At 49.6% G+C, this 24028-nt stretch overlaps 1 protein-coding gene across 2 annotated transcripts; it reads right to left on the bottom strand.

Moving 5' to 3' along the window:
- Nucleotides 1-110: 110 nt before the first annotated feature.
- Nucleotides 111-20590, bottom strand: STK25 (serine/threonine kinase 25). 2 transcript variants are annotated; one of them, XM_086754435.1, is made up of 12 exons: nt 20453-20590; nt 19411-19537; nt 12779-13009; nt 11522-11578; nt 10316-10424; nt 8899-9056; nt 8440-8625; nt 8079-8224; nt 7064-7178; nt 6697-6768; nt 3867-4003; nt 111-2324 (listed from the first exon to the last, which is right to left on the bottom strand). In XM_086754435.1, exons 2-12 carry the CDS (start codon nt 19459-19461, stop codon nt 2285-2287), a joined length of 1302 nt encoding a protein of 433 aa, XP_086610561.1. In that variant the 5' UTR covers nt 19462-19537; nt 20453-20590; the 3' UTR covers nt 111-2284. The 2 variants fall into 2 exon arrangements, with proteins under 2 accessions (XP_086610561.1, XP_086610562.1); XM_086754436.1 differs by lacking the exons at nt 19411-19537; nt 20453-20590 and adding an exon at nt 17073-17209.
- Between the last annotated feature and the right edge of the window lie 3438 nt (nt 20591-24028).

Genomic DNA, 24028 nt, shown 5'->3' with positions numbered 1-24028 from the left:
GCTGTTAGATCTACGTGGGGCAGGAAGGCGCAGGGGAAGACCAAGAAGAATGCAAAGAAAAGCAGCTGGAATAAATACTTTTTCCCTAATAATACAAAGTTACACCAGCCTCATTTGTTTTGTTACTTTATTGAAAGTGGCAGATCCCTTTCAACGTTTTTAAAACCTAAAACCATTGTTGCTTTGAATACTGGACGAAGTTTGTGGGGATTGTTTCCTTTAAAAAGTTTACTCATTACACTGCAGTGCATGTGAGTAATAATACAAGGTACCTTACTGACACGATTTGCTACCATCATGAACAGCAACTTTAAAAGCAGCAGGAGCCCTTCAGCCGCCTTTCTGCTGGGCTGCAGCCTCTGCCTTCCACCTCCATACATTTCCTGTCTATACGTTAACTCCTCCTGAGGAAAAAAAAAAAAGGGTTTGTTCTGTTCTTCATATATGCAGGCTCCGAGATGGCTCTCGCCGCAGAGAGACAGCGCTCGCAGCAGATCTGCAGCACGATCAACCAGCAGCACCTCTTCTCTACTGGACAAGTGCACAGTGTTTGCTGAGCCTGTATTTATCCATCGGAGAGGAAGAGTAAAGGATAGGATAGTCATACGCTACACTGAACACCGCACACCCGCATGAGGGAATCTGTGGTCCTTCTGAGCTACTTTTAGCCCAGCACTTACAATCTGCAGGTCTGAATCAAAGTACCAAAAACCAAGCCTTGTTACTAACAAAGCGGCCTATCTTTTAAAAAACAAATACGCTGAACAGCTACAGCTTTTGTTCTCAGTGGCTTTGGGGTGAGCCACATCATTCACACACAACCACCCAGACAGATCTGGATATCTGAGGTCTTGCTGACTTAATGGGAATATCTTTACAATTAGAGAGCAGATCTCTAAGCAACCAGCTATCAGAAGTTATTTTGCTAAGTCTATTTTTCTAGACCTTTAAAGTATGGATTTAAGATCTGTGCGTTTATCTGAATTAAAGATTTGCTTTATAAACTAGTATTACACAGAAAGCAAAGCTAGTTGGGGATGGCTCCACTGAATACCTTACCCAGCCAATGCTTCAATTTCTCTGCTAGCAAACAAACAGCACCACAGCTTGTCAACGGGAGCAGAGCCCTGGCTTCAGCAGTTTACATCCCAGCCTGAGAGAAGAACCAGAAAGGGAAAGCTGAGAAGAAGGGGATGGAGGCCTAGCATGGCTTTTGTGACCCCCCTTCCCTCCCCAGTCACACCACTGGGGTGCCATTGCTGCCAGCCCTCCAGTGTCTACCTTTCTGTAGAGGACAGGTCTCTTGCCTCAAGAACTGCTAGGCAACGTCCATCTGCCTTTTGAACTGAAGCCCTGTCAGTGCCTTTGGCTCTCGTGTTCCCCCCACCGTTTTTTAAATCCTTCTGCAACATTTGGGCATGCACAGGAGGTGTCTGCTCAGCTTAGAGCCTAGGACTGCCAAACCTGCGCATCTGGTTGCTTCAAGTTGCAGAAAGCACCAAGGAAAGGAACTCCGACAGCTCCCAAACCAAACATAACCACTTCGCCTTCCAGTCCCTGCAGACCCAAGGCAAGTTCTGCCGTTGCCTGAATTAGATGAACCAAGGCCTAATACAAAACAATGTCCCAGAGCCAAAAAAAAGTACAGTCAGCAAACCCATCCTCCTGTGAAATGACAAGCCAGGAAAGAGCAGCAGCGTATTAGCTCAGCTGCTGCTAGACTCGAAAGCTTTTTATTACTAGTGTGTGAAGGAGTTTGAAGCAATCCTCCAGAAGAACTGGAGAGCTGCTCTAACTTTCCCAGAGGCCGTAATCCATGGAGAGCTTCCAAACACACCTGCACTCACATGTGACTGCTCACAAACACTTCTTTAGGAAGGGCAGGAGGCTAAACCCGTCAGACCCGCCTTTGAAACGTATCTCAAAGGAAGAGAATCTCCCTCTTTTCCAGCAGCCAGGCATTTACCAGTAACAAGCTGTGAATCAAACCAAGCCAAAATGGATACATCCATAGGGAAACAATTAAAAACTGCATTGATTACATTGTAAAAACAATTAGACCACCCATCTCGGGTTCTGCAAAAGGTCTAAATTGTACTTGCATCGCAAACCCCACCCTGGGTTATCATGGAAACACGTGTAATATGAAGGCTCTGAAATGTCCTGGAGTCCGTAACACAATGTTACATCCAACAGCAGATGGTGGTCTGGATTAGAGATGTAGTTCTTATGAAGCTGGAAAAAATCCTTCCCCCCCTCAAAAGAGCGGCAGGGAACGTAGGTGTCAGCGGGCAGAAGTCAGGTGGTTCCGACTGTGTGAAAACCTGCAAGGAAGAACAACAGGTGGAACTGGTCACTACTGGGCGTTTCAGGACCTCACCTGGACGACGGCCCACACACACCGAGCCAGCTGGTGTGCCTGCAGATGAAAAGGTAAGTCCCCGCTCCCATTGCCACTACTGGTTTTCTAGATAAAGAAGTCTTGAAAGAAAAAAACAGCAATTTAACAAAAAGCCAAGCTGGCACCTTTTTTCAGACTTTAAAGATTCAATTTTAGGCTAAGAAGAAATTTTAAGCACTAATACTTTACAGTAAGAAACCAACCAGGGTCTCTGAGGTTTTGCAAAAAAAGCCAGTGTCTTACGCTTATACGCCACCCAGTAGTGCCATTTCTAGGCTGACAGAAGTGAATGATGCTGCAGTCACCCAAGACACATCTGCGAGCACCTCCTGCTCAGCTAGAGGCTAACGTTTTTGCAGGCATCACCAGGACGCTGTCTGTGACCTCTGTGGCTCAGCCAGAAGGGACGAGAGCGTTCTCCTTCCGGCTTTAAGTGATTATGAGATAGTTGCTTAAGTGACTTCGTAACAGAAGCCCTCAAGGATGGCCAGTATTTTCAGTCCTTAATACCTAAGGCTCTTCTTTGCTTGACAGCATCCAACGGATACTTGAGCTAGCTACAAGGCACACGCTACGCCAGCTTAAACCCGTCAGAAAGAAGTGCTTAGAAAGCCCAAGTTCAAGGGTGTAAAGACTGTGAAGCTTGGGTTGTATTTATATTAGCAACCAGAGCACAGAACAGCTCCTTTGGTCACGTGGACAGCAAAATACTTTACTTCCAGCCTTCTGACCAGCGAGGGGCCAAATGGTAAGTTTCCAGGCTAGTGAGGAAAGGGCAAGATTTAGGATAGCCTGCTGTGAAAGGGAGAAAAGCCAAATTGATGTTAAATAAAGCCTGATAAACCTGCGATCAGGATCTGACACTGTTGCCTGCAACACATGGACGTGACTGAACTTGGTGCCAGTAGCGGAGACAAGTTTGACGCAGCACCTGCTGAGCAGCAAAGAACTTAATTCCACCAGACTGCACTCCTTCCCTGGTTTAATAAGTAATTCACTTCACAAAAAACACACTTTCCTGCTACCTGAAGCTGGGCAAGCAGCGTGACTGGCTGCACGTAGTGCTGTACAGCACATTCCTTGCAGTGAAACAGATACTCTTCCAAAAGTGATTGTGATGACATTTTGCATAGTCCTTGCTATGGGTGATGGGGCCAGCAGGATGCCATACATATATTTATGCAAGATGAAGCAAATAGCAGCATCTTTCTGCGCTCTGCAACATTCATCTACGCTACAGAAACCTGTTCGGTGTGAGAAGGGACTTCTGAGGCAGGGAGAACTGCTTCCATTACATGAGAAGCAGTTAAAATAAATGACTTGGGGACTATTAGGTCAGCTGTCATCAATATTCACTTTTTGGGTGTCCGGATGGCTCAGCACCAACCTTCACCATAGCTATGGAGTCGGACAAGGGTCAGTTCACTGCCAGCTCCACCCCAGCTCCCACTCTGGAGACACTCACCTCTGTACCCGCTCCACCATGTGTGCTATCAGTTTGTCAGAGATGCCTGGGCAGGACTCCTCAGCCAAGCTAAAGGCGTTCTCCAGCTCCTCCATAGCTCCCACATTGCCTCCAGTCTGCTTGTGCTTATCTTTAAGCTGCAACGCAGAAACAGTGCATTAGTTCCTCCTCTCATTGCAGAAAGCACTGGTCAAGCAGTGCACAGCAGACATTAAGTCCCTTTCCCTTTTAGTATGACTACACAAGGGTGCAGAAGGGCACCCACATTCTTCTTAAACAAAATAAAGAAGGGTTCTTTTTGTAGGTCAGGAAGATGGAAATCCAATGTCTGGAGTTCAGACTTTCCTCCAGGTACTAACAGCAGCTGAAGTCCTTAACAAACAGACCCTGATGTGCTCTTATTAAACAAACTAAATGATATTAGAAATGGATCAGCAGCCCTGAAAACCCAGAAGTAGTGACAGAACAAAGAACTCCAGCTGTATCTGAACCAGTACCAGAACCTTTGCTGCCAACGACAGCTTAGCACCCAGATGCACACAAAGGCTCCCAGACAGGTAGAGCACAAAATGTCGTAACACCAGGAATTAATCGCCACCCACTTTTAACAACCACAAAAAAGTCTGAGTTGCTTCTAGGGACTGGGAGGCTGAGGCAGACTACTGCCATGCTACAGATCCTGAGCCACGTGGCCTCCAACACTCTCCCAGGAGAGCGCTTTCCCAGGGGGACAGGGGAATGAAGCCCACACACCAAGACCTCCACGTGCAGCATCTGACCTAGGTGAAACGCCTCGGTTTGCATCTGTCACGGTTAGCGTGCTGTGACTAGGCCTCACCAGCCACGGGTCTACTTGCACGTGGTTCCAGTTAATTTGAAACAGCTACACCTCTGTCATTAAGGAACTCCTGATGGGTCACTGACGCTGAGCCTGGAGGAGTCTGCTGTTGGAAAACCCGTGGTCCCATCCTCTGCAGCGTTTCCCACCTCCTTCACACAAGCAGCTTGTGCAGCAGCCCCTTCCCTGGTGCACATCATTACGCAACGAGCTGAACAAAAATCAAAACCTTTTGTTGAATAAGTGATGTCTGCCAGCTCACTGCTGTCCAGCTCAATTAAGCTCTCGTTAGGCTACACTGATTAAAGGGCTTTACATAAGCCTCACAGTTCTTTGCCTGCAATTGTAGGATCAGCCTTTCCTGTTGCTGGAGCTCACCTTTTCTCCACGGTCCAGAAAGCAGAACAATGTGAACGCTAATCCCCAGCTGCAGCCGTCCCCCAAGTGTCCCCCGCTGGAAACAAACGGTTCCTAGCCCAAAAGAGCTGCTGCCTCTTCCGTGGGGTAACCGCTCCCTAACGCAGCGCCTCGGCTTTGTGTGGGAGCAGCTCGCACGTGCCTCTGCTCATTCAGAAGTGGCGGGGGGCACGGAGGGCAACTCAGTTACACATCAAGGACACAGATTTCTTAAACCAAAAATAGTTGTGATGCTCAAGCCAAGGATTTGATTTGATGTCTACCTGATCAAAGGCTGCCTGCCTCGGAGCAAAATGAGACACAGGGTCTGTCCTGCAGGTAAGCTGCCCATTTATCACCAGCCTTTGGTGCCAAGCCACTGGCCTTTAGCTCGCCCAGCAGCCTGCCACGTGAGCAGTCTGTGTTATCCTGTCACTTTCCACTGCAGAAGAGTTTTCTGGAGGTTGGCAGGGGGTGAGAGAGCTGCGCTGCACAAAGCCTTGCCAGTTGGCTTTTATCCACTGGTTGGCCCTCCAGGCCCAAATACCTTACCTCTCCCCTTTCTCCAGAAAGGGCAGACAGGTTTCTAGCTGTGCAGCTGCCCACATCTGTACTGTTGACCCACCATGGGTCATTTCCAATATTAACATCCAATAATACACAGGCAGGGAAGGCACAGAAAAGATTATGAACGGCACCTCAGCAAGATTTGAATTCACAAGCCAGCTTCAGCCCTTTCATGGACAGAGGTGATCAAGGCCTAGCAGGGTTAAGAGGCACTAACACAACGGTGAGAAGGACAAAGTCTGCTGTTGGTAGGAAGCTGTAAGTGAAAAGAACACCTGCAACAAGCAGTGAAGCAGATTTCCTACTTGAAGAAAAGTTTTCTTCCAATCCCTTGCTACCGCATGCAGAAGCCAGGTTCTTTCAGAAACCCCAGAACCTTCCCTGCACCTGGTTTCACTGAACAGGATCAGCACAGCCAGCAGGGAAGGCTCATCAAAGGAAAGGAGGATCAGCAAATCTGGGGCAAGGGAGCCAAACCAGCAGAAATGACAGACCCAAGAAGCTGCTTCCTGCCTGGAACTGGTGTAGCAAGGTTGGTAAGGAGAAGCATGAAATGGACTCTGGAGAACTCACAGCTCTAATCCACCCTCATGCCCCTCAGCGACTCTGCTGTGTGCAGCAGCACATAGCACGAGGGCAGGAACACGCACAGCGACAGGCAAGCTCAGACACCTGCCTGCCCTAACACGAGCTGAGCTTCAGCAACGGAGGCCAGGGCCATCAGAGTCCAGAGCTGCCTAGGCATTAACAAGCCTAAGACGCAGATAAGAAACAGGTACTGCTCCACTTTATCCTCACCAGAAGACAACACAGTAACACTATGCTTCTGGGGACGCAGGTGTATTGGAAAGGACACTGCAGGGACACACTCACTTACCTGACATACCTCTGAACAAGAGGCACAAATAGTGCCTCTTCATAGTCCCTTGCCCCTGCTAGGTATCTCACCCCACCTCCCCTCTCCAAATCCTTCCCATTAGCCATGTCAGGTATCTCTTCATCTCCAGCCACCAAGAAGATTCCACTCACCTCCCCAAAAACCGGGTGAACAAGCGTGGAGAGACACTGTGAGCGTGGTTGCCTCTTGATGGGCTCAGTTGGCTAGAAAGCAACAAGAAAAGAAGTTACAAGCACAGGCAAAGGCTCCCAGGGCACACAAACTACAAAGCCTTTGGTAAATTCACAGTGCCTTGATGGCAGCCCCCTCAGCAGGTCTCACGAAAGCCACAGATTGCAGTACCCTGACAATGGGGAAGGGGCAGCTCTGGGGCACTAGCCCTTGATACCAGACTAAAGTAAATTTTAGACCGAGCACAAGTGTCTGGTAGCCTCCCAAAGACCCTCAAAAGCTTGTCTTAGTTCAGCCTACTTCCAAAGGAACTGATGGCAAACAGACCTTCTGGGAACCATGAAGAGCCATTCCTTTGTGCAGCTTGCTCAAAGAGTTGGGGCGAATAGTTGGTGGGAATGTCCAGATTGGACCCTGGTCTCCATCTTCTGTGTCTCCGTCACTGCAAACGAAAAGGGGAAGGTCAAGACAAAGCCTCAGCTCCATACACCAGGTGCATTCCCATAGAGACAAGCTCTCCCTCACCTGATTGTCATACGACCACAGGGCTCCAGGCATTTCCCTATCCCAGAAAAAACCCTAAAGAGAAACTGCTTCAGCCTCTACAGCCCATATACAGCACCACAGAGATCTGAGCCAACCACTACATCATGTTTCCAAATCACCACAACCACCTTTCTGCTCTAGCCAGCTTAAAGACAGTTTCAAGTGCCAGTTAAATTTAGGAAAATTTCAAGATAATCCAAGCTTACAATGAGAGGGGCCAGGCTTAGATGTTGCAAGCCAACCTCCCAGAGCCATTAGTCACTTGAGTCGCTGCCAGCAGGGGTGAAGAGAAGCTGTGCAACACCAGCCTGGCAACAAAGTGCCCCTTCCTCACCCAAGGCTCGCAGCCTCGTTACCCTCCACATCAGCAGAAAAGTTGATGAATACATGAATACACAAACACACGTACGCAGCTGTTGCCACAGCTACTAAAGCATGTAGCTCTCTGAAAGGCGATGTATTTAACAGAATCTGCATAACATGCAGGCATCGAGAGCCTTGCCTTACTAGTTACGCACAGACCAGACATTCCTTGTCAGTACTTCTGATTCCTTACACTCAAGAGGCTGCACAGGTCAGGCTCGAATAGAGCAGTAGGTCCCACCCGACGGGAGGTAACAGCCTGCTCTTCAGGCAGCAGTTACCTGCTCCCACAAACAGACGCTCACAGCTCTCCTGCAGCTCCCGTAAGATCTCCAACCCAGGCACTGGGTTGAAAAGGGCCTGAGCTGCTTGTGGGAGGCCACCCTGGGCACGCAGGGTATAGCAGGGGGCACCATGCAGAACATGTACGTACATATCAGAGTCACCAGAACTGGAATCTTCTCCATGGCCCTCCGACTTCCAGCGCTTGAATCGATCTATCAGCTCCATTAGGAACGAGGTTTTCTTGGTGTAGCGCGTGATGAACTTGTGCTTTAGCAACTCTTTAGCTGTCGGCCTCTGGAGCAAATAAGGAAAGCATCTACATCTAACCACCTCTGTATACGAAACATGCAAGCGTACTGACTTCAACTCTTGCCAGGCTTGCCTGTCCATTCTGCAAGCTCAGCACATCTTTCTCTCCAGGAGCCTTGCACCAAAAGCTCTTCCTGCTACATGAATCTTTGGCCTCTGCAACACTCTACCCAAATTCACAGGTGGACAGCAATACTCACAAATCTAGGATCCTTATTGAGGCAGGCTTCCACAAACTCCTTGAAGGGCTTGCTGTGGTGACCCTCAAGTGTTGGAGGGTTATTTTTGGGGATGAGGAAGAGAACCCTCATAGGATGCAAGTCAGAATTTGGAGGCTCTCCCTTTGCTAGTTCAATGGCTGTAATTCCAAGGGACCAGATGTCTGCCTGAAAGAAGAGCAAGAACAGTGACAGCACAGAACAGCAAGGAGCAATTCTGCAACATGGAAGCATGCAACTTTAGCACAGCTGAAAGGCTGATCACATAAAATCAGACAGGATTTTTCATGTCTAATAGACAGACTTCTCCAACAGAGCCTGAACTGTAACAGGAAAGTAGTATTCTTGCAATAAACAGCACTTCCAGTCCTTGTCTTAACCCTAGCACCATCTCATACATAGCAGCACCAAGTAGCAACCCTCCTCCTGCTGCTGGCTCACCTTGAAGTCATAAGCAGACTGTTTGATGACCTCTGGTGCCATCCAGAATGGAGTCCCAACAAAGGTGTTCCTCTTGATTTGGGTGTCTGTCAACTGTCCAGCCACCCCAAAGTCAGCCAGCTTCACATCTCCTTGTTCCGAAAGCAGCACGTTGGCAGCTGTTCACACAAATAAGCATTAAGTCCACTGGTTTCTGAATCATCTCCAGCCCACACAGAACCGAATACTGAGAACGGACCTCCTGTGACACCCTCCTTTGCCCCAGCGAAAACCCTCAGCTTGGACTTCCAGCCTCACACTCATTGTCATGCTCTGATCTCTGCTGGGTAACACACAGTGAGTTCATACGCTCGGCTGGATCAGAAGTGGAATACTTCTAGGGTAGTAGCCAGTAGATGTGAAGGGCCACACAATCACCTAGGTGTGATTCCTGGCCATACAAACACGGCCCACGATCCCTCCAATGGTCTTGATTTTTTTTCAGAGCAGCATTCAGCACAGGATAAATAGCAGATCCTTCTAAAGAGCTCAGAAGTCCTGGTCTTGTGCCGCTTCCCACTCACTCAGCTTAAGACGGGGCATTGCTCAGGTTTTGGGATGGGTTTTTTTTCTGTAGGACTTTTCATTCTGAGGCCCCACCTACAAACTTCTAGCGTTTCCCCACTCTGCTGGCAGCCAACAGTCCTACATGGCCTGCAGCATTAGAAACACGCAGTCTCACATACGCAATGAAATCTTCTCTATATATGAAGTTCCTGCATGAAGTTTCTCTGCTCTGCTTGTTCACATCCCCTCCTGCAGAGGGTCAGAGCAGCTGGCGTCCAACACTGGCCACATCTCCACAGCACCGTCCTCCCGCCCTCCCGCTGCCCTTCGATGCTGTGTGCTCGGTGTGAGACTGCTCTTTGGGAGGCAAATGCCAGGACTCCCTACACTGGTTACAGCCAGTGACTATAAAAATCAGTAACAGGATAAGCTGATGCAAGCTGCCCTGATTTTCTAGGGCTGTGAACCCTGCCTGAGGACAGCTCACCTTCACACTAAGTTGTAATGATGATAACCAGCGTGCACATGCTTCGGGGTCCAGCAGTAAAGCAAATGACCAGACATAACTGAGAGTCAGCTAATATTTGAGCGTGCCTTTCATTGACTACTTTGCCTTAGCCCCCTGCCTGTCCAAACTACAAATGCCAGAGAAGAGCTACAGATCTTTACTGTTACTCAAAACTCTAAAGATGTGAAAAACATGAGTTGCAATAAAATGACAAGCACCAGATCCAGAAACAAGCAATCCAACAGGAAAAGCAGCACTGAGAAACAGTCTTTGAAACCTCTCGGATTATTGCTGTATAATACTTCTGAAACTTATGTTAGTAACATCCCTTACAAGAAAGGGAGCTGAGCAATCCACTCTTACCCTTGATATCCCTGTGGATCTTCCTCTCAGAGTGTAGATAATCCAGTCCCTTCAGGATTTCTCTCAGGATAGTAGCTATGTAAGTCTCCTCCAGGGGTCCCGGCTTCAGCTGATAAAGGGCAGAAAGATCACTTAAAGGAGGGTGACTTGGATTTTCCAGCCTCTCAGTTTGTTACTTCGAAACCTTGGCCAAGCAGATCATATTCAGCAGGAAGCACCTACTGCATGCCTGCTGCACATTCTGGAAGTAGAACGCTGGACTATGCACCTGGCAACATTAAATGGAAAATCCTTGGGGGATTTTCTGTGAGTCTACTAAAGGCTTCCCAGACAAATAGCAGGATGCTCATCTCTCACTTCAGCCTGCAAATACGCTGGTGAACAGAACATCTTACCAGTTTCTCTTGTTCAAGTCTCTCTGCTAGCATGCAAAAACTTAATTTCAGCCACTGCAATAGCCTGGGGACAGCTGCTACCCTCTGGCTGCGGAGTATTCTATCAAAGCTCTTCTCCTTTCCATCACTTCTCCCCTAGACAAGTCCTGCCTTCTCAGTGCAATAATTGAAGTTCTGACACCAAGACAACTTCTGCTGGTGACAGCCCCACCACTACATCCTCCCTCCAAGTCGGTGCAGGCTCAGCAGTTTTCAGTACATGACCTTAGTTACTGCTCTGGAGAAACCGGCTTTATTATCCTGAGAAAAGCAAAATCCTGTGACAGAACACAGCACAGCAGAACTTTGCCCATGTGTCTATTCTGCATTTGTATTCCCTTAAAATCTGGAGTAACTTGTTAAATGTAATTTGAATTACCAAACACCTGGGAATCCTGATCACAGACCAGGTCCCTGCTGAGCTTGATGCCGCACGAGCACTGAACAATACCATGAGCTCTTATCAGGTGAAGTATGCGTTCGCATTGCTCAAAAACAACTGGCTGCTGTCACATTTCAGTTCACTGGTTCTTCCCATTGTAAAGCAGTAGAGCTCGCTGGAGAACAGTGCTTTGACAGCTGAGCTCTGTGCAAACATTTCCTCTGTCCTGGGATATGCACAACCAGCATGTCTGTCCCACACCGCCTGCCCTTTAGGCACAGGGCTGTCAGCAAGATGGTATGTGGCCAGTTTGTGTCTGGCTTATGGGCATTTCACAAACCAAGGCTCCAGCCAACGTTTTTCATGGTCCAGAGCTTACCATGTACTTACCAAATCCAGGGCTGAACCTCCTCCTAGGTACTCCATGATTATCCACAGCTTCGTGCCCTGCAAGCAAGAACACAAATCAGTAATAAAAGCAGTCAGAAAAGTGAAACACCCCAGAGGCAGCAAAACACATGAGTAGTCCTGTACACAACCCAAGAGGTGCTGCACACCGCAGCTCTCAGAGGCTTAAGGAGGAAGCTCCCAGCTCCCTCCTTCCTGCTGCCACAGCATTACAGCGGTGGACCTGCCCCCAGTACATTTCTTTCTCTCGGTCTGCAGTTTCGTGTGAGCAAGCTTAGTGCCCCTACAGGCACCAGACTACGCAGCCCCCAGAGGTGAGCACATTCTCAGGCTGGAGCCATTTAACATAGTTCCAACAGATCTAGCACATTTCCTTCTTGACAATGACAGGGGAGCTTTGCAGCCTTTGATCTCATTAACAGGACTGCCAGCTTGAAGGGTACGGTCAGCAAGACACTCTTACTCCTCAGAGAACAGATTTCCAGACTGAGGTTCACAGGATCCTGGGAGGAGATAAGTAGCAGATCCATGAAACCACAGCTTGCTTGGTGTTTCAGTAGAACGCTGAGAAAATGCATTATGGCCTTTGAAAAATACATAAGGAATTATGAGGATGCAAAAAGCTCAAGAGCTTTTTGCTACAGACCCAGTGTTACGTACACCTCCAGCAGCCAGCATGCAGAGGCCACTCCTGGTCATCACTACTGGTAGCTTCCATTGAGGATTCCTAAACCTGTTCTCAACGGAAGCGCTAGCAGCGCTTCTGCAAAGACTCAAGTCCTTTTCAACATTTCTACTGAAATTATGACCACAAGGTCACAAAGTACAGTTTCAAACTCCTCTTCTTTCCAGAAGCATAAAGCCCTCAGTGGTACTACCTTAAAACTGTGGAATTTTGGAAAAGTATTCCACAAACTTTCTTTCAAGAACGGTGAAACCAGGGAGACGTCAGCCTCTTCAATGAATAATTTTCTCTCTGGTCAAGTGCCCTGCTCTTGGGACCACACTGTACTGGGCACCTCATTTCCACGTGCTTTGCAAGTGTCTTAAAGCCCAGTCTCAATCTATTAAGATCACATAAATGCAGTGAGCAGAGCCACTGCTGCTCCTGCTGCCACACCGACACTCACAGATTGGGCACCTTTCAGTCCTGTACATCACTGTCAGCTGCAGCACCCACAGAGAAGCCCAACCCGTTCCCAAACTGCTGGCAAAAGAAGTGCCGTGACTTTGTCCTACCTTCAAGTAGGAGCCATAGTACCGGGTGATGTAGGGACTATCACACTGGCTGAGCACTGTAATCTCCTGCTGAATGTCCTCAATTTCATCCTCAGCCTCCTCCAGATCAATGATCTTGATAGCAACCACTTCCTTGGTGCGGTTGTCAATCCCTTTATACACTTCACCGAACGATCCTTTGCCAATCCGCTCCAGCTTGGTGAACAGCTCCTCAGGATCCACCCTGGAGTGCTACACCAGAAAGCAGAGATGGGAAAAGCCCATTAAGTCCCACGCAGCCTGCAGAGCGCCTCACATACCCACCGTACGGCTCATCTCCCTATCTATCCATCTATTGTGTTGTTTTAATTCGCTCGAAACTCACACATCCTGAAAGGTCCCCACATGCTGAGAAGCTTAACACAGAGCATATCCAAGATGAGAAGACCTGAAGAAGCCTTTTACATGGGCTTTCCGCCCCGGCAGACAGTAGTGGGGGAAAAAGGGAGAGAAGCCCAGAAGGAGAATGTCAGCAAGCATTTCTACTGAAAATGTCAGCTCCTTTGGGACAGGACTGGTCAGTTGCAGGCACCAAACTGGTGCCAAAGCAGCTCCACGAGCAAGCACTTCTTCACACTTGAATAAAAAGCCAGGTAAGGTGTACCTGAAGCAGCCTTCTTTTGAAGATCCAGGTGAGAAAATGGGCATGAGCAACCGGCCATAGGAATTCACAAGGATGTTTCCCTAGTCTGCCTTCCTGCACTCAGATTGCAATGATTTGAAAGATTTGCACCCTTCCCTACTTGTTTAGAGGGTGAAATGCTCCAGTAATATAAATGCCAGGTCACATTAGCTGTCTTCTCTGCTGCAGCCTGACTTCCCGGCAGCACCCAGCCCAGCTCTCTTCAGATGTTTTCAGAGGGAGCCTCACACCTTTCAGAAGATCAGCAGCGAGGCGTCCAAACACCTGCCTATCCCAGAGGGTAGAGGAGAGCTAAACGGACACTACCAGCTGCAGACCGGCTTTTCTGGAAGAGCCTCTCCTCTGGCTGGCACACCCAGATGCAAAAGCAAACAGCATTTCCCTCATGAGATAAGCACATCAACTGGGAAGCTACTAACAGGATCATCATGGGAGAAATACTGACTAGTAGCTAGAGCAGACTAGAGTAGCTTCAAAGTTAACTCTTCGTTAAGGTGAGTAGGGATGAGAAAGGGAAGAAATCAGAATAATTTCCTGATGCTATTTCATTCTGCCCAGCTGCAGACCAGGAGGTCCTACTCTGCTTCATGCTACTAAAAAGCTCTTTGTGATTAGTCTTTCTGCCTTTTTAAAAAAATAAGTCTTGCTTTTTAAAAAAAAAAAAAAAATCCGGAAAATATGGCCTGAACAACAGGAAGCAGCCAAGCTGTTACAGTGAGTTTTCCACACCCAGAACTGCTCGGTCTCACCTCCAACCCGTCACTCCCTTACAAGGGCCTTGAGCTGGCAGAGATTTTATCTGAGAGCAGGGCAGCTACATTTTTCCATCTAACACGAGGTTCTAGCAGCAAGCCACCACTGAGCAGCCCCAAGTACTACTTAATGATTAAGCCAGGCAGTCATTGCAGGTTGTTTGCCTTCTGTGCTCAGTGCATCGCTATACGGAATAAGCCAGGCCCAGAGAGAGCTTTACAGTCAGCTCACTCAACAGGCTTTCCACATGCATTCCAGTCCAAGATACAGAAGGATAACTAAATATCCTTGTGCATCCATGGCAACACCCAAGCAGGCTGTACTTTGAACAAATGCACTGGAAACAGACTGGAGAGGATATGCAGAGATGAAAGGAACTGGAGATACATAACAGGGACTGGAGAGAGTGAGGCGGGGGAAAGGATGAGGATTTGAGCTTGAGAAATGCCAGGAGACAACAGAATGACAGCCGCGGCGCAGGGAGAACAGTCTGGCCATTCCAGGCTCACAAGAGGCCAGTTTCCACCTCTTGACCAACTTACAGGAAGGGGCAGCAAGGTGGCCCAGATTTTACCCTGAACGGTCACCTGCCACAGCGTAAAAATGCCCCTCACCACATCAGCCACTCCGCGCTCTCAGGGAGAAGGGAGAGAAAGAGGATCATCTCCTAGGAGCAGCTGGCTCAGCTGGTAAAGGAAACACTATCCACGTGAATCCTGCAGGGAAGGAACCCTGCAAGAAAACCTTCCTCCCCTCCCACATAAGTAACTTTTCCATGAGAAAAGAAATGGCAAGATGTAACTTACTGCTCCCCTCCTCAGCCTGGCATGGCACATCAGAGAATCAGGACTGATTCTTCAAGAACAGGACATTAAACATAAGAGCACCGGCTACTGCAGGCAGCTTTGGGGACAACCACCATTTTATGTATCAGGCTATCTCTGCAAACAAGCTTCCGTACTTTGATGTCAGTTTATTCCATTTTCTGTGGAACAAATCAGTTCATGTAGGGGTGGCAAAGGAGATAAACCTTCCCGACAAGCACATGGAAACCCTGCCCAAGGGACTCAGGAAAATGATGCAGCTCTGATGGGCAGAAGAGACAGGCCCACCAGACCAGGCTGGAACAGGAAACTTGGTTTGTAGGTACAGGATCTGCCTTCCCAGTACCTGTCACTTCAAAGCCGATCTGGGAATGCTTCAGAGCTCTCAGGTGACAGGGCAAGAGTGTGACTCTGCGGAGGACCTGAGGATGTGCATCCCTTGACAGAGCTGCCAAAATCAAACATGTCTTACCCAGCCACAACCAGAACCTAGTGAGCAGCAGGGGGCAAAGTAGCATGGGGTCGAGAGCCATTCCAGCCACGGTTACAGGCTCCTGGACGCCAGCTGCAGGACCAGAGTCTGCTCATGGATTTCTTCACTTTCTATAAACAGGGAGGAGGAAACGGGCCCATCCCCAATTCAAGCAGACCAAGGCCTACCCAGTGGAACACCTTGTGAACTACCACTGTGGACACCACAGAAGACATTGCCAGGTGGCATTTTCATGGAAGCAATTCTGAATTCGTATGACAAATCGAGGTACATAAAATTACGCTAGCCTGCAGGACATCTGCTCAGAAGCTCTGGTCCACTAAAAAAGTTCTTGTTAGAGTTGCCACATGGTAATTCGCAGCTGATGAGCAAATGTTCAGATCTATGGGCATGTAAACCTCACCAGAGAGCAGAACAAACGCAGTCATGCCAGGAACGGAGATCTACGCAAGTGCACTGCTCCGTCAGAAGAGAAGCACACTGCTGCACTCGGGGGGCTCAAGCAAGGTGGGCAGGGGAGGAGAAGAACGCATTCTGTGTAGCCTGACTCTCCTCTACCCCCATAAATTTGCACCTGCAGAGCACCGCAATGAGGGACGTAATAAGCATGATCTGTCCCTTTTCTAAACATGAATTGAGCTCAGTGCCAGTCTTGTCAGAGAATCACCCTGGCTGCCAATCCGTGTTCCGAGCTGCACAGCTACAAACACATCTGAAAAACTCCATTAGTAGAAAGTATCAGAATCCAGATGAAAAGCTTTACACCTGCATAACTGAGTACAGATACACCAAAGAAACTTATTAGCACCTGTCAGCTTTGCAACTTCTCACCAGCCTAGGATCTTTCTATTTTCTTGCACATTCACAGAACCCATCAGAGCTGCAAAACAGAGCTCCAGGCCAGAGTCTGAAGAGGTAGCCGACCAGCTGCTGCTCCTTGTTCTACTACAACACGTAAAGCCATTATGGGATGGTCACCTCATCATACCTTTTTGCTTGAGTGAACGTCAATTACACAGCTCTGGAGCAAAAAGCCTCACGCTGCTTCTCCCCACTGAGAGCAGTCAGACTCTCGAGATGGCTCAGCCAGGCATGAACCGGCTTTGGGGGGAGAGCACACAAAGCACTGTCTTGGTTGTACGTGCAGGAAAGGGAGGGAACAAGTATGAGAGGGATGAGGACAATCTACTAGCAATGTGCTCCACTTCTGCCCCCTGGGATCCAATCTCACAGAAGGATGCTCTGTCATGACAGGTGTGGGGGTGTTTGCCATCACGCCTGATGATGTCATGTTTTAAAACAGAGCGACTCGCTGCAGACATCAGGAATTAAGAACTGCAGTGTGCTGTGAGACAAGCCTGGCAGTAACATCAGCTGCTTCACGGGGAAAGAATGGGTTTGGCAGCTCTGCCACCTCCAGCTGCAGAGACATGATATCCACAGCCTTTGAGAGGAGACTAGAGAAGAAGGGTAAACATCTACCCTAATTTCAAAGCTACTACCTGGAAAGATAAGCTGCATATTAGGAACAGAAGCAAATACCCTTTGAACCAGCTCAAGGTCTTCTCTCTGGGCTGTGTCTGGCTGGATTTCACTCACGGGAGAGTCATAATCAGCACTGTGAGCAAGAGTCACACCTGCATCTGCTGCGTAAAACACTCAGAGGTGCTTAAACCCTTTTGGAAGTGCGAGTTCCTTGGTCTGGGGCAGGGCAGGATCAGAATCAATTTTCTGTATGGGAAAAGTCTGTAACAGAAAGAGATGGTCAAGGCCACAATACTTTAAGAGCTGAAGCTGACTGAGTTTGGCAGCCTCCAAATGTTGATATGGAACTACAGCAGCATTTAGTGTTACTTCTGGCTCAAGCACTTTCCAAACAGCCAAGCAAACAAACATAATTTTCCTCTGCCAAACACAGTGGAAGAGGAAGTTGGTTTTAATAAACCTCAGCTACTGACCTTCTTTCCTTCACTGCCTCCTCTCCTCCCCAACTTCCCATCCAGCATTTACCCACATTGCACGCTACACACCAACCTCTGGGCCATCAACAGAGACACCTGCAGCAGGCACTGTCTTCTCTTTGGGGGAAATAAGCTTTGTATCTGGAAACATTTGAAAGCTTCCCCGTTTATATGAATTTTGTGCACAGCTCTTTTCAACTGCTAAACCTACGACAGTTTCAAACTTCTGGAGTGAAGACAAGAGGGAAGTTTCTGTTCAACACTCTGAAACTCCCAACTTGCTTTACAGATAGTATCCTTTTGCTTCAAGGGAGTGAAGCATTATTTAGCCAGAGAACTTGAATGGCTCCTTCAAGGTCACATAAGGAACAACAAAACTAGAAACAGAGTGCAGATCAGAGCTTTAAACACCGTAACGCAAATAACATCATCTAGCAGACAGAGCTCCCAACAAAGACCGGAGGCCCACTGTGCTGTATGTACACAACAAAGGGCAGCCAAGAAAAGAGAGAGAGGCAGCTAGCTGAGGCAGGGAAACGGAGGGACAGAGGTAAAGCAACCTGGGGATTTGCCTAAAGTAACCCTGCACATCAGCAGCAGAACTGGGAATCAAAGACAAGTCAAGGCTCTGACATTCCAGTCCAAGTCTTAGTCTCTCAATTTTCACAGTACCTCCCACTGCTTCCTAAACCCTGGTGAACAGAACTTCAGGCCAATTCCTACTGCCCTTCCAGCAAGCATCGGTTACACAGGTCAGTTACAAGGTCCCACCAAGGATTCCTGAAGAAACCTGAGGAAAGGAGAACACAGGCTGCTTTCCTATTCCAGGACCAGACAGGGAGTCATGGGATGACAGAATCTGAGAATGCCTTAGATTTGCTTAATAAATTTGGAGATGAGACCACTGGAACTCCGATAAGCTTCTTCAGTGAATGTTGTGTACAAGAAAGCTTCAGAGCAACCTCCTCTGTAGTGACAGAACTTGCTGAGAACTCAGTTCTCAGCCCTAACCAGACAGTGTCCTTTCCTACTCCTTCCACTTCTCTCCCTGTACCATGACTCACTCAGGCACTGTATTTGCATTTAATTATTCCATACACACTTTGGGGAAACTGTTAATGTGAAAGACAGCATGCATTGCAAATCAATTTTAGATCAGAAAAGGCTTGGAGAAAGCATCATCTCAAACCACTAAAGCTTTTAGTATTATAATCCTACACCTAGGAGCAGAACAGAAAAATGCCAAAAATTCTCACAAAGCATGGTTTAACAAGACTGACATTCAGTATTGACATCTGCCAATAATAAAACACACCCCACAAGGAAATTCAGAAGAAAGAAGATTCAAGTCAGTACTATTAATGTGGTTTAGCTTTTAGTCCCAAGTCATGACATCATCCTTCCACGTTCCTCTTTATGAAAATGGCATCACAACAACAGGATTTAACCACATCCACTGAGGCTGACAGCTCTCTCTCAGACCAGTTACACGTTCAGTATCAAATATCACGCCCTCTGATGCATTCAGGTTACAAGAACCATTTTTCTCAGGCTACTGTTATGAACACTTCAGCATGGTACGTCTGACACAGCCTGCACATACAGCTTTTCTGTTCCCATTTCTAGACTTCCCCTCCCAAAAATACTCAGAGAGCCAATGATTCCAGTCTTCCTAGGAAGAGCAAAGTTAACCTCAGAGAAAGGCACCATCCTGGGCGAAGAATTCCCTTTCTATATGGCTGGCAACCTAACACTGTCAGTCCAACACCACCATGGAGTAAGACATAAATCAACTGGCTAACAGGAGTAAGCCAAGACGCGTGCAAGAGAGATAAAGAGTGGCAAAAAGTGATTTTTCTGGGGGTGTCATGTTTGCTCTTGATACAAGAGTTTAAAACAAATTTTTAATTGCCACTTACCTGGCTGGCAAATTCTCTCAAGTGAGCCATGCCTACAGGAGGGTCAGACATCCACTTTTGCAAAACCAGGGAGGGTTAGGACGTCGTAGCACAGCGGGAAAGCGATGCTTTCTCACCCACTGGTCAGCTGCAACAAGCAAAACAGCTCTAACTCAAGGTTCTCAGAGCCTGGCTCATTCCCCAAGAGCTACCTTCACCTTTTTTTTCTCCTTGGTTTGCAGTTCTCCTTGAACCGACCAGCCTATCCTAAGCATGCCAGCCTCTCCTTGCAAACCCCGTTGCCTTCCAGATGTATCAAGGAACCCCACTTCAACGATATACACTGGCAAAGCCTCAGGCCCCATTTTCCCCACCATCACCTCAGCGCACTCCTCAGTATTACAGCTGCCCCTACAGCACCATCCCCTCATCACCGTCCCAGCACAACCCACAGCGTTGTCCTCAGCCACTCCTTCCCTCCTACCGCACCCCAGTAATCCCCTCACTGAGGGTGCCCCTCTGCTCCCACTCTACCCAGTACACCCACTTGTAAAGCTCAGCTCCCCAGTTCACCTCTTCCTCCACAGGGAACCCCAACCCTACGCCATCCCTGGGCGCTCCCCACCAGTGCTCCCCAGTTCTGCCCTCAGCAGCCCCCTCCGCAGGGCGCCCCTTCACCCCAGCCACAGAACAGCCTCAACCCAGCATGACCCCTCAGCCCAGCACAGTCCCCTCGGGGCACCCCCGGCCCTCTACAGGGTCCCCCACCCCAGTGCTCCCCAACACGGCACCTTCAGCTCCCCACAGCCCCCCCCCCAGTCACCCCCAGCCCCGCTCAGGGACCCGTCACCCCTCCCCACACCTCAGGACCCCTCCCCACACCTCAGGGCCCCCCCACCTCCTACCAGTGCCCTCAGGAACCCCCCCCTCCGCCCCATCGCGGCCTCCTCAGCCCGCCCTCCCCTCCTCAGCGCGCCCTTCCCTCCTCAGGGCCCCCTGCCCCGCTCGGCCCCCTCAGGGTCCCCTCTGTTGCGGATCCCGGCCCCGGGCGGCCCTGCCGCACCTACGGCCAACGGTCCCCGCGCGAAGGGCGGCGCGGTGCCATGCCGGGCCCTGGCGCACGGAGCCGCCGCTGCCGCTCCGGGCTGGCCCCGGGACACCGAGCTCGGCCGCCGCGGCGGCGGCGAAGGGGGGGCGGGTGGAGGGCTGGGCCCAGCCGGGCGCAACAACAGGGCAGGGCGGGGGAGGCCACGCTGCGCTGCATGCCGGGAGTTGTAGTTCCAGCGCAGGGACCGTCGGCCGGCGGTGAGGCCTCGGGGACTACAAGGCCCAGCAGGCTGCGGGCGAGGGCGTGGCAGCTGCGGTGGGCGGAGCACCGGCGCGGGAGCTGCCGGGACGGAGAGTCCTGCGGGGCGGGCGGTGGGGACTACGCATCCCAGGGGACACCGCGGGGCGGGCGGGGCTGCGCCGGGCCGGGCCTTCCCGGTGGGGCGGGGGCGGGCTCGGGCCCCGGTTGCCCTCCGGTGGGGGCGGGAGCGAGAGGAAGCCTGTTTGTCCTCCCGGGCCCCCTTCCCGCCCCATGGCGCCTTCCGAGCAGGCTGGCGGTGCCGTGCCCGGGAGCCAGCCCGGCCAGGTCCGTCCTCAGCCCACGGCCCCCGTGAGGGCGAGGGGCCGGGCCTCCCACCCTCGCCGGGCGGGGGGGGGCCCGGCCGAGCACGTCGGGAGCCAGAGAGGTGAGGCGCGGGGGGACCAGAGCTTTTTAATCGCCCCTTTCCCAGGGCTGGCTGCCTGGGTTGTTTTTTTTCTCCACGTGCTTTAATACCAGTGACTAATTAACGTTTTCAAAGGAAAAATTAATTCCCAGAAGCTCTTGTTGCCAGTCAGGCTTTAAAACCGGACTTTAATTTTCTTCCTCGCAGCTGACAAGGCAGACACAACTCTTCGCCAAGCGTTGGCGAGGCCGCCCGCACCCGAAGCGTTTGCCGTAAGCTGCTTCTTCTGGTGATGAATTCGCGTTGCTGTCGCAAAGAGCTGTAGCGAGAGGAACAACCCTGTGACCGGTGTCACTGCACGGACAGCTGGGTCTCGGCTGCAGGGAGCATCCCCCTCGCATCCCCCTCGCATCCCCGTTTCCCTGCCCTCTGGTCAAACCACTTTGAGGTACTTGAGGAAAACATCGATTAGGTAGAGGACTGGTATCGAGTACTCTTGTAATGAGATATTATCTTTGTATTTAAATGAACTGTATCTCAGCTGGAAGGTTGTCCACAAAGGTCTTACCTGCCGGATCCCTGGATTGCTTGAGTTTTGAGTTTATACCTGCAGGATCAGTTCTCTAGCCCCGCAATGTACAATCATCTTGTCTCATAAACATTTCTGTTCCAGCACAACACCTTGACTTGGGAGATATAGGAACACAGAGGAATCAAAGCTTCCTTGTGAGGCAGGAAAGGAAGGAGAGCTGAGTTCTGCTCCAGTTCTGCTGCAGCAAGGAGCAAGGAGTGAACCGTTCCCTGCTTGCACATACACAAATCACCCCATGGGGTGGGAAGTTGTGAGTCCCTGTGTACATTACTTAGGAATCATTTCACCCAACAGCTCATCTTTCCACCTTGTGTCATGGAGACTCGTTAATTTAGCCATGTAGTTTCATTCTTGGCATCAGGCAAGAGAGCGAAAGTCTCACAATAAATTGTTTGTGTTAATTGATGTGCTAAGTCTGAAAATACACCAAAAAGCTGTCTCACTAACCTCTCCCATAGTGGTAGGTGTCAGGACTAATGACTGCAGGGAGGAGCAGCAATTAACTTGTTTTGCCAGCTTAATTTATGGTAAATTTTTAATAAGTGATCAACAGGTGTGATTAGCATTGCAGGCCGATCTTAAAAGAAATTGAAAAAGCTGGACGGCTGTTTTTGAGCTGACCTAGAAGCACAGAAGACTGAGAGGGGAGGTGATCCTTGTTTGGGACCCATGGACCATCTGCCTCATAGCAACAGGGTCCATGTGCAGGCAGGAGAGGTTGCATGGGAATTGTGGTCTGGTTGTCACCTAGAAGAAACCATGTACAGGTCAGTAGCTGGTCGCTTTCCTTTGGATAAGTTGTGTGTGTAGGGCTGGAGATGATTGAATCATAGAATCATAGAATCACATGGTTGGATGGGACCTATAAGATCATCTAGTCCAACCGTCTTCCCACTACCATTGCTGCCACAGCTACTAAACCATATCCTGTAGCTTCTCATCAAGCCGCCTCTTGAACACTGCCAGGGACGGAGACTCCACCACCTCCCTGGGCAGGCCGTTCCAGTGCCTGACCACTCTTTGAGAGAAAAAGTTTTTCCTCAAGTCCAATCTAAACCTCCTCTGGTACAGCTTGTGGCCATTTCCTCGGGTCCTGCTTGTTGCCTGGAAGAAGAGGCCAAACCCCTGTTCATCACAACCTGCCTTCAGGAAGCTATAGAGTGCAATGAGATCTCCCCTGAGCCTCCTCTTCTTCAGACTAAACAATCCCAACTCTCTCAGCCGCTCCTCATAAGACTTGTGCTCCAGACCCCTCACCAGCTTTGTTGCCCTTCTCTGGACACGTTCCAGGGCTTCAATGTCTTTCTTGTAGTGAGGGGCCCAAAACTGAACACAATACTCAAGGTGCGGCCTCACCAGTGCCGAATACAGGGGGATGATTACCTCCCTGCTCCTGCTGGCCACACTATTTCTAATGCAGGCCAGGATGCCGTTGGCCCTCTTGGCCACCTGGGCACACTGTTGGCTCATGTTCAGCTGAGCATCAACCAACACCCCCAGGTCCCTTTCCTCTTCACAGTCCTCCAGCCACTCAGCTCCGAGTGGTAAGGCAGTTATTTCTGTGACTTGCTCTGTGGTAAGGCAGTTATTTCTGTGACTTTCTTGTGTGAGGAGAGGGTTACTAATGTGCTCCAAAGAGTGCAAAAATAAATTGCTAATCCTGAAGAAGCAGGCTTCCCTGGCTCCTCCATGGCTGTCGATGGCACACATCGCCACCTCCATTTGATTCCCAGAATATATCCACTGGAGCAAAAGGAAAATAGAAGTGTCTTCTTATGCTACTTGGTTGCCTTTTTCAGTCAGAATTGTATTCCTAGCAGTCTAGCTTGCGCTCTCTCTTTTTTTTTTTTAACATTAGCAATTGTGATTAGAGAACAATTACACTACAAGTTGTGTATACATGTATATATATACATATATACGTATATAATTGTTGCTTCAGCACTCAGGCTACCTGCGCGTTGCGCTAAGAGCTGCACCTCCACAGAGAGAAACCCAGTCCCTGCCTGCAAGAGATCTATATTTTAAAAAAGCCAGCTAAGCAAGTGCAAAAGAGGAAATATTTTGGCTAGAGGAAAGCAGCAGAGAGTTAATCGCATGCTGGAGTGTCCAGGCCTACAAAATGTCTGTCACTTGCTATTTAGGGTTAAAGCTTTCACCAGGCCCTGGGAAGCTGGGCTGTGTTGCCTCCTGACTCTGGCCATCAGTGCAAGCAGGCAGCTCCTCCTGGGTCTGTTGGGGTAGTGCGAGGGATTACCTTGTTCCTAAAGCAGACAGGCATGAAAGTGGGTATGGCTGATGGAGCAGGCAGCTCTAGGAGCAGAGCCAGCCGTGC

The sequence above is a fragment of the Chlamydotis macqueenii genome, chromosome 9, assembly GCF_036417535.1.
Source record: "Chlamydotis macqueenii isolate bChlMac1 chromosome 9, bChlMac1.mat, whole genome shotgun sequence".
NCBI classification, from domain to species: domain Eukaryota; kingdom Metazoa; phylum Chordata; class Aves; order Otidiformes; family Otididae; genus Chlamydotis; species Chlamydotis macqueenii.
Note: the sequence above shows the minus strand (reverse complement) of the source record. Positions and strands in the feature narration are given on the sequence as shown.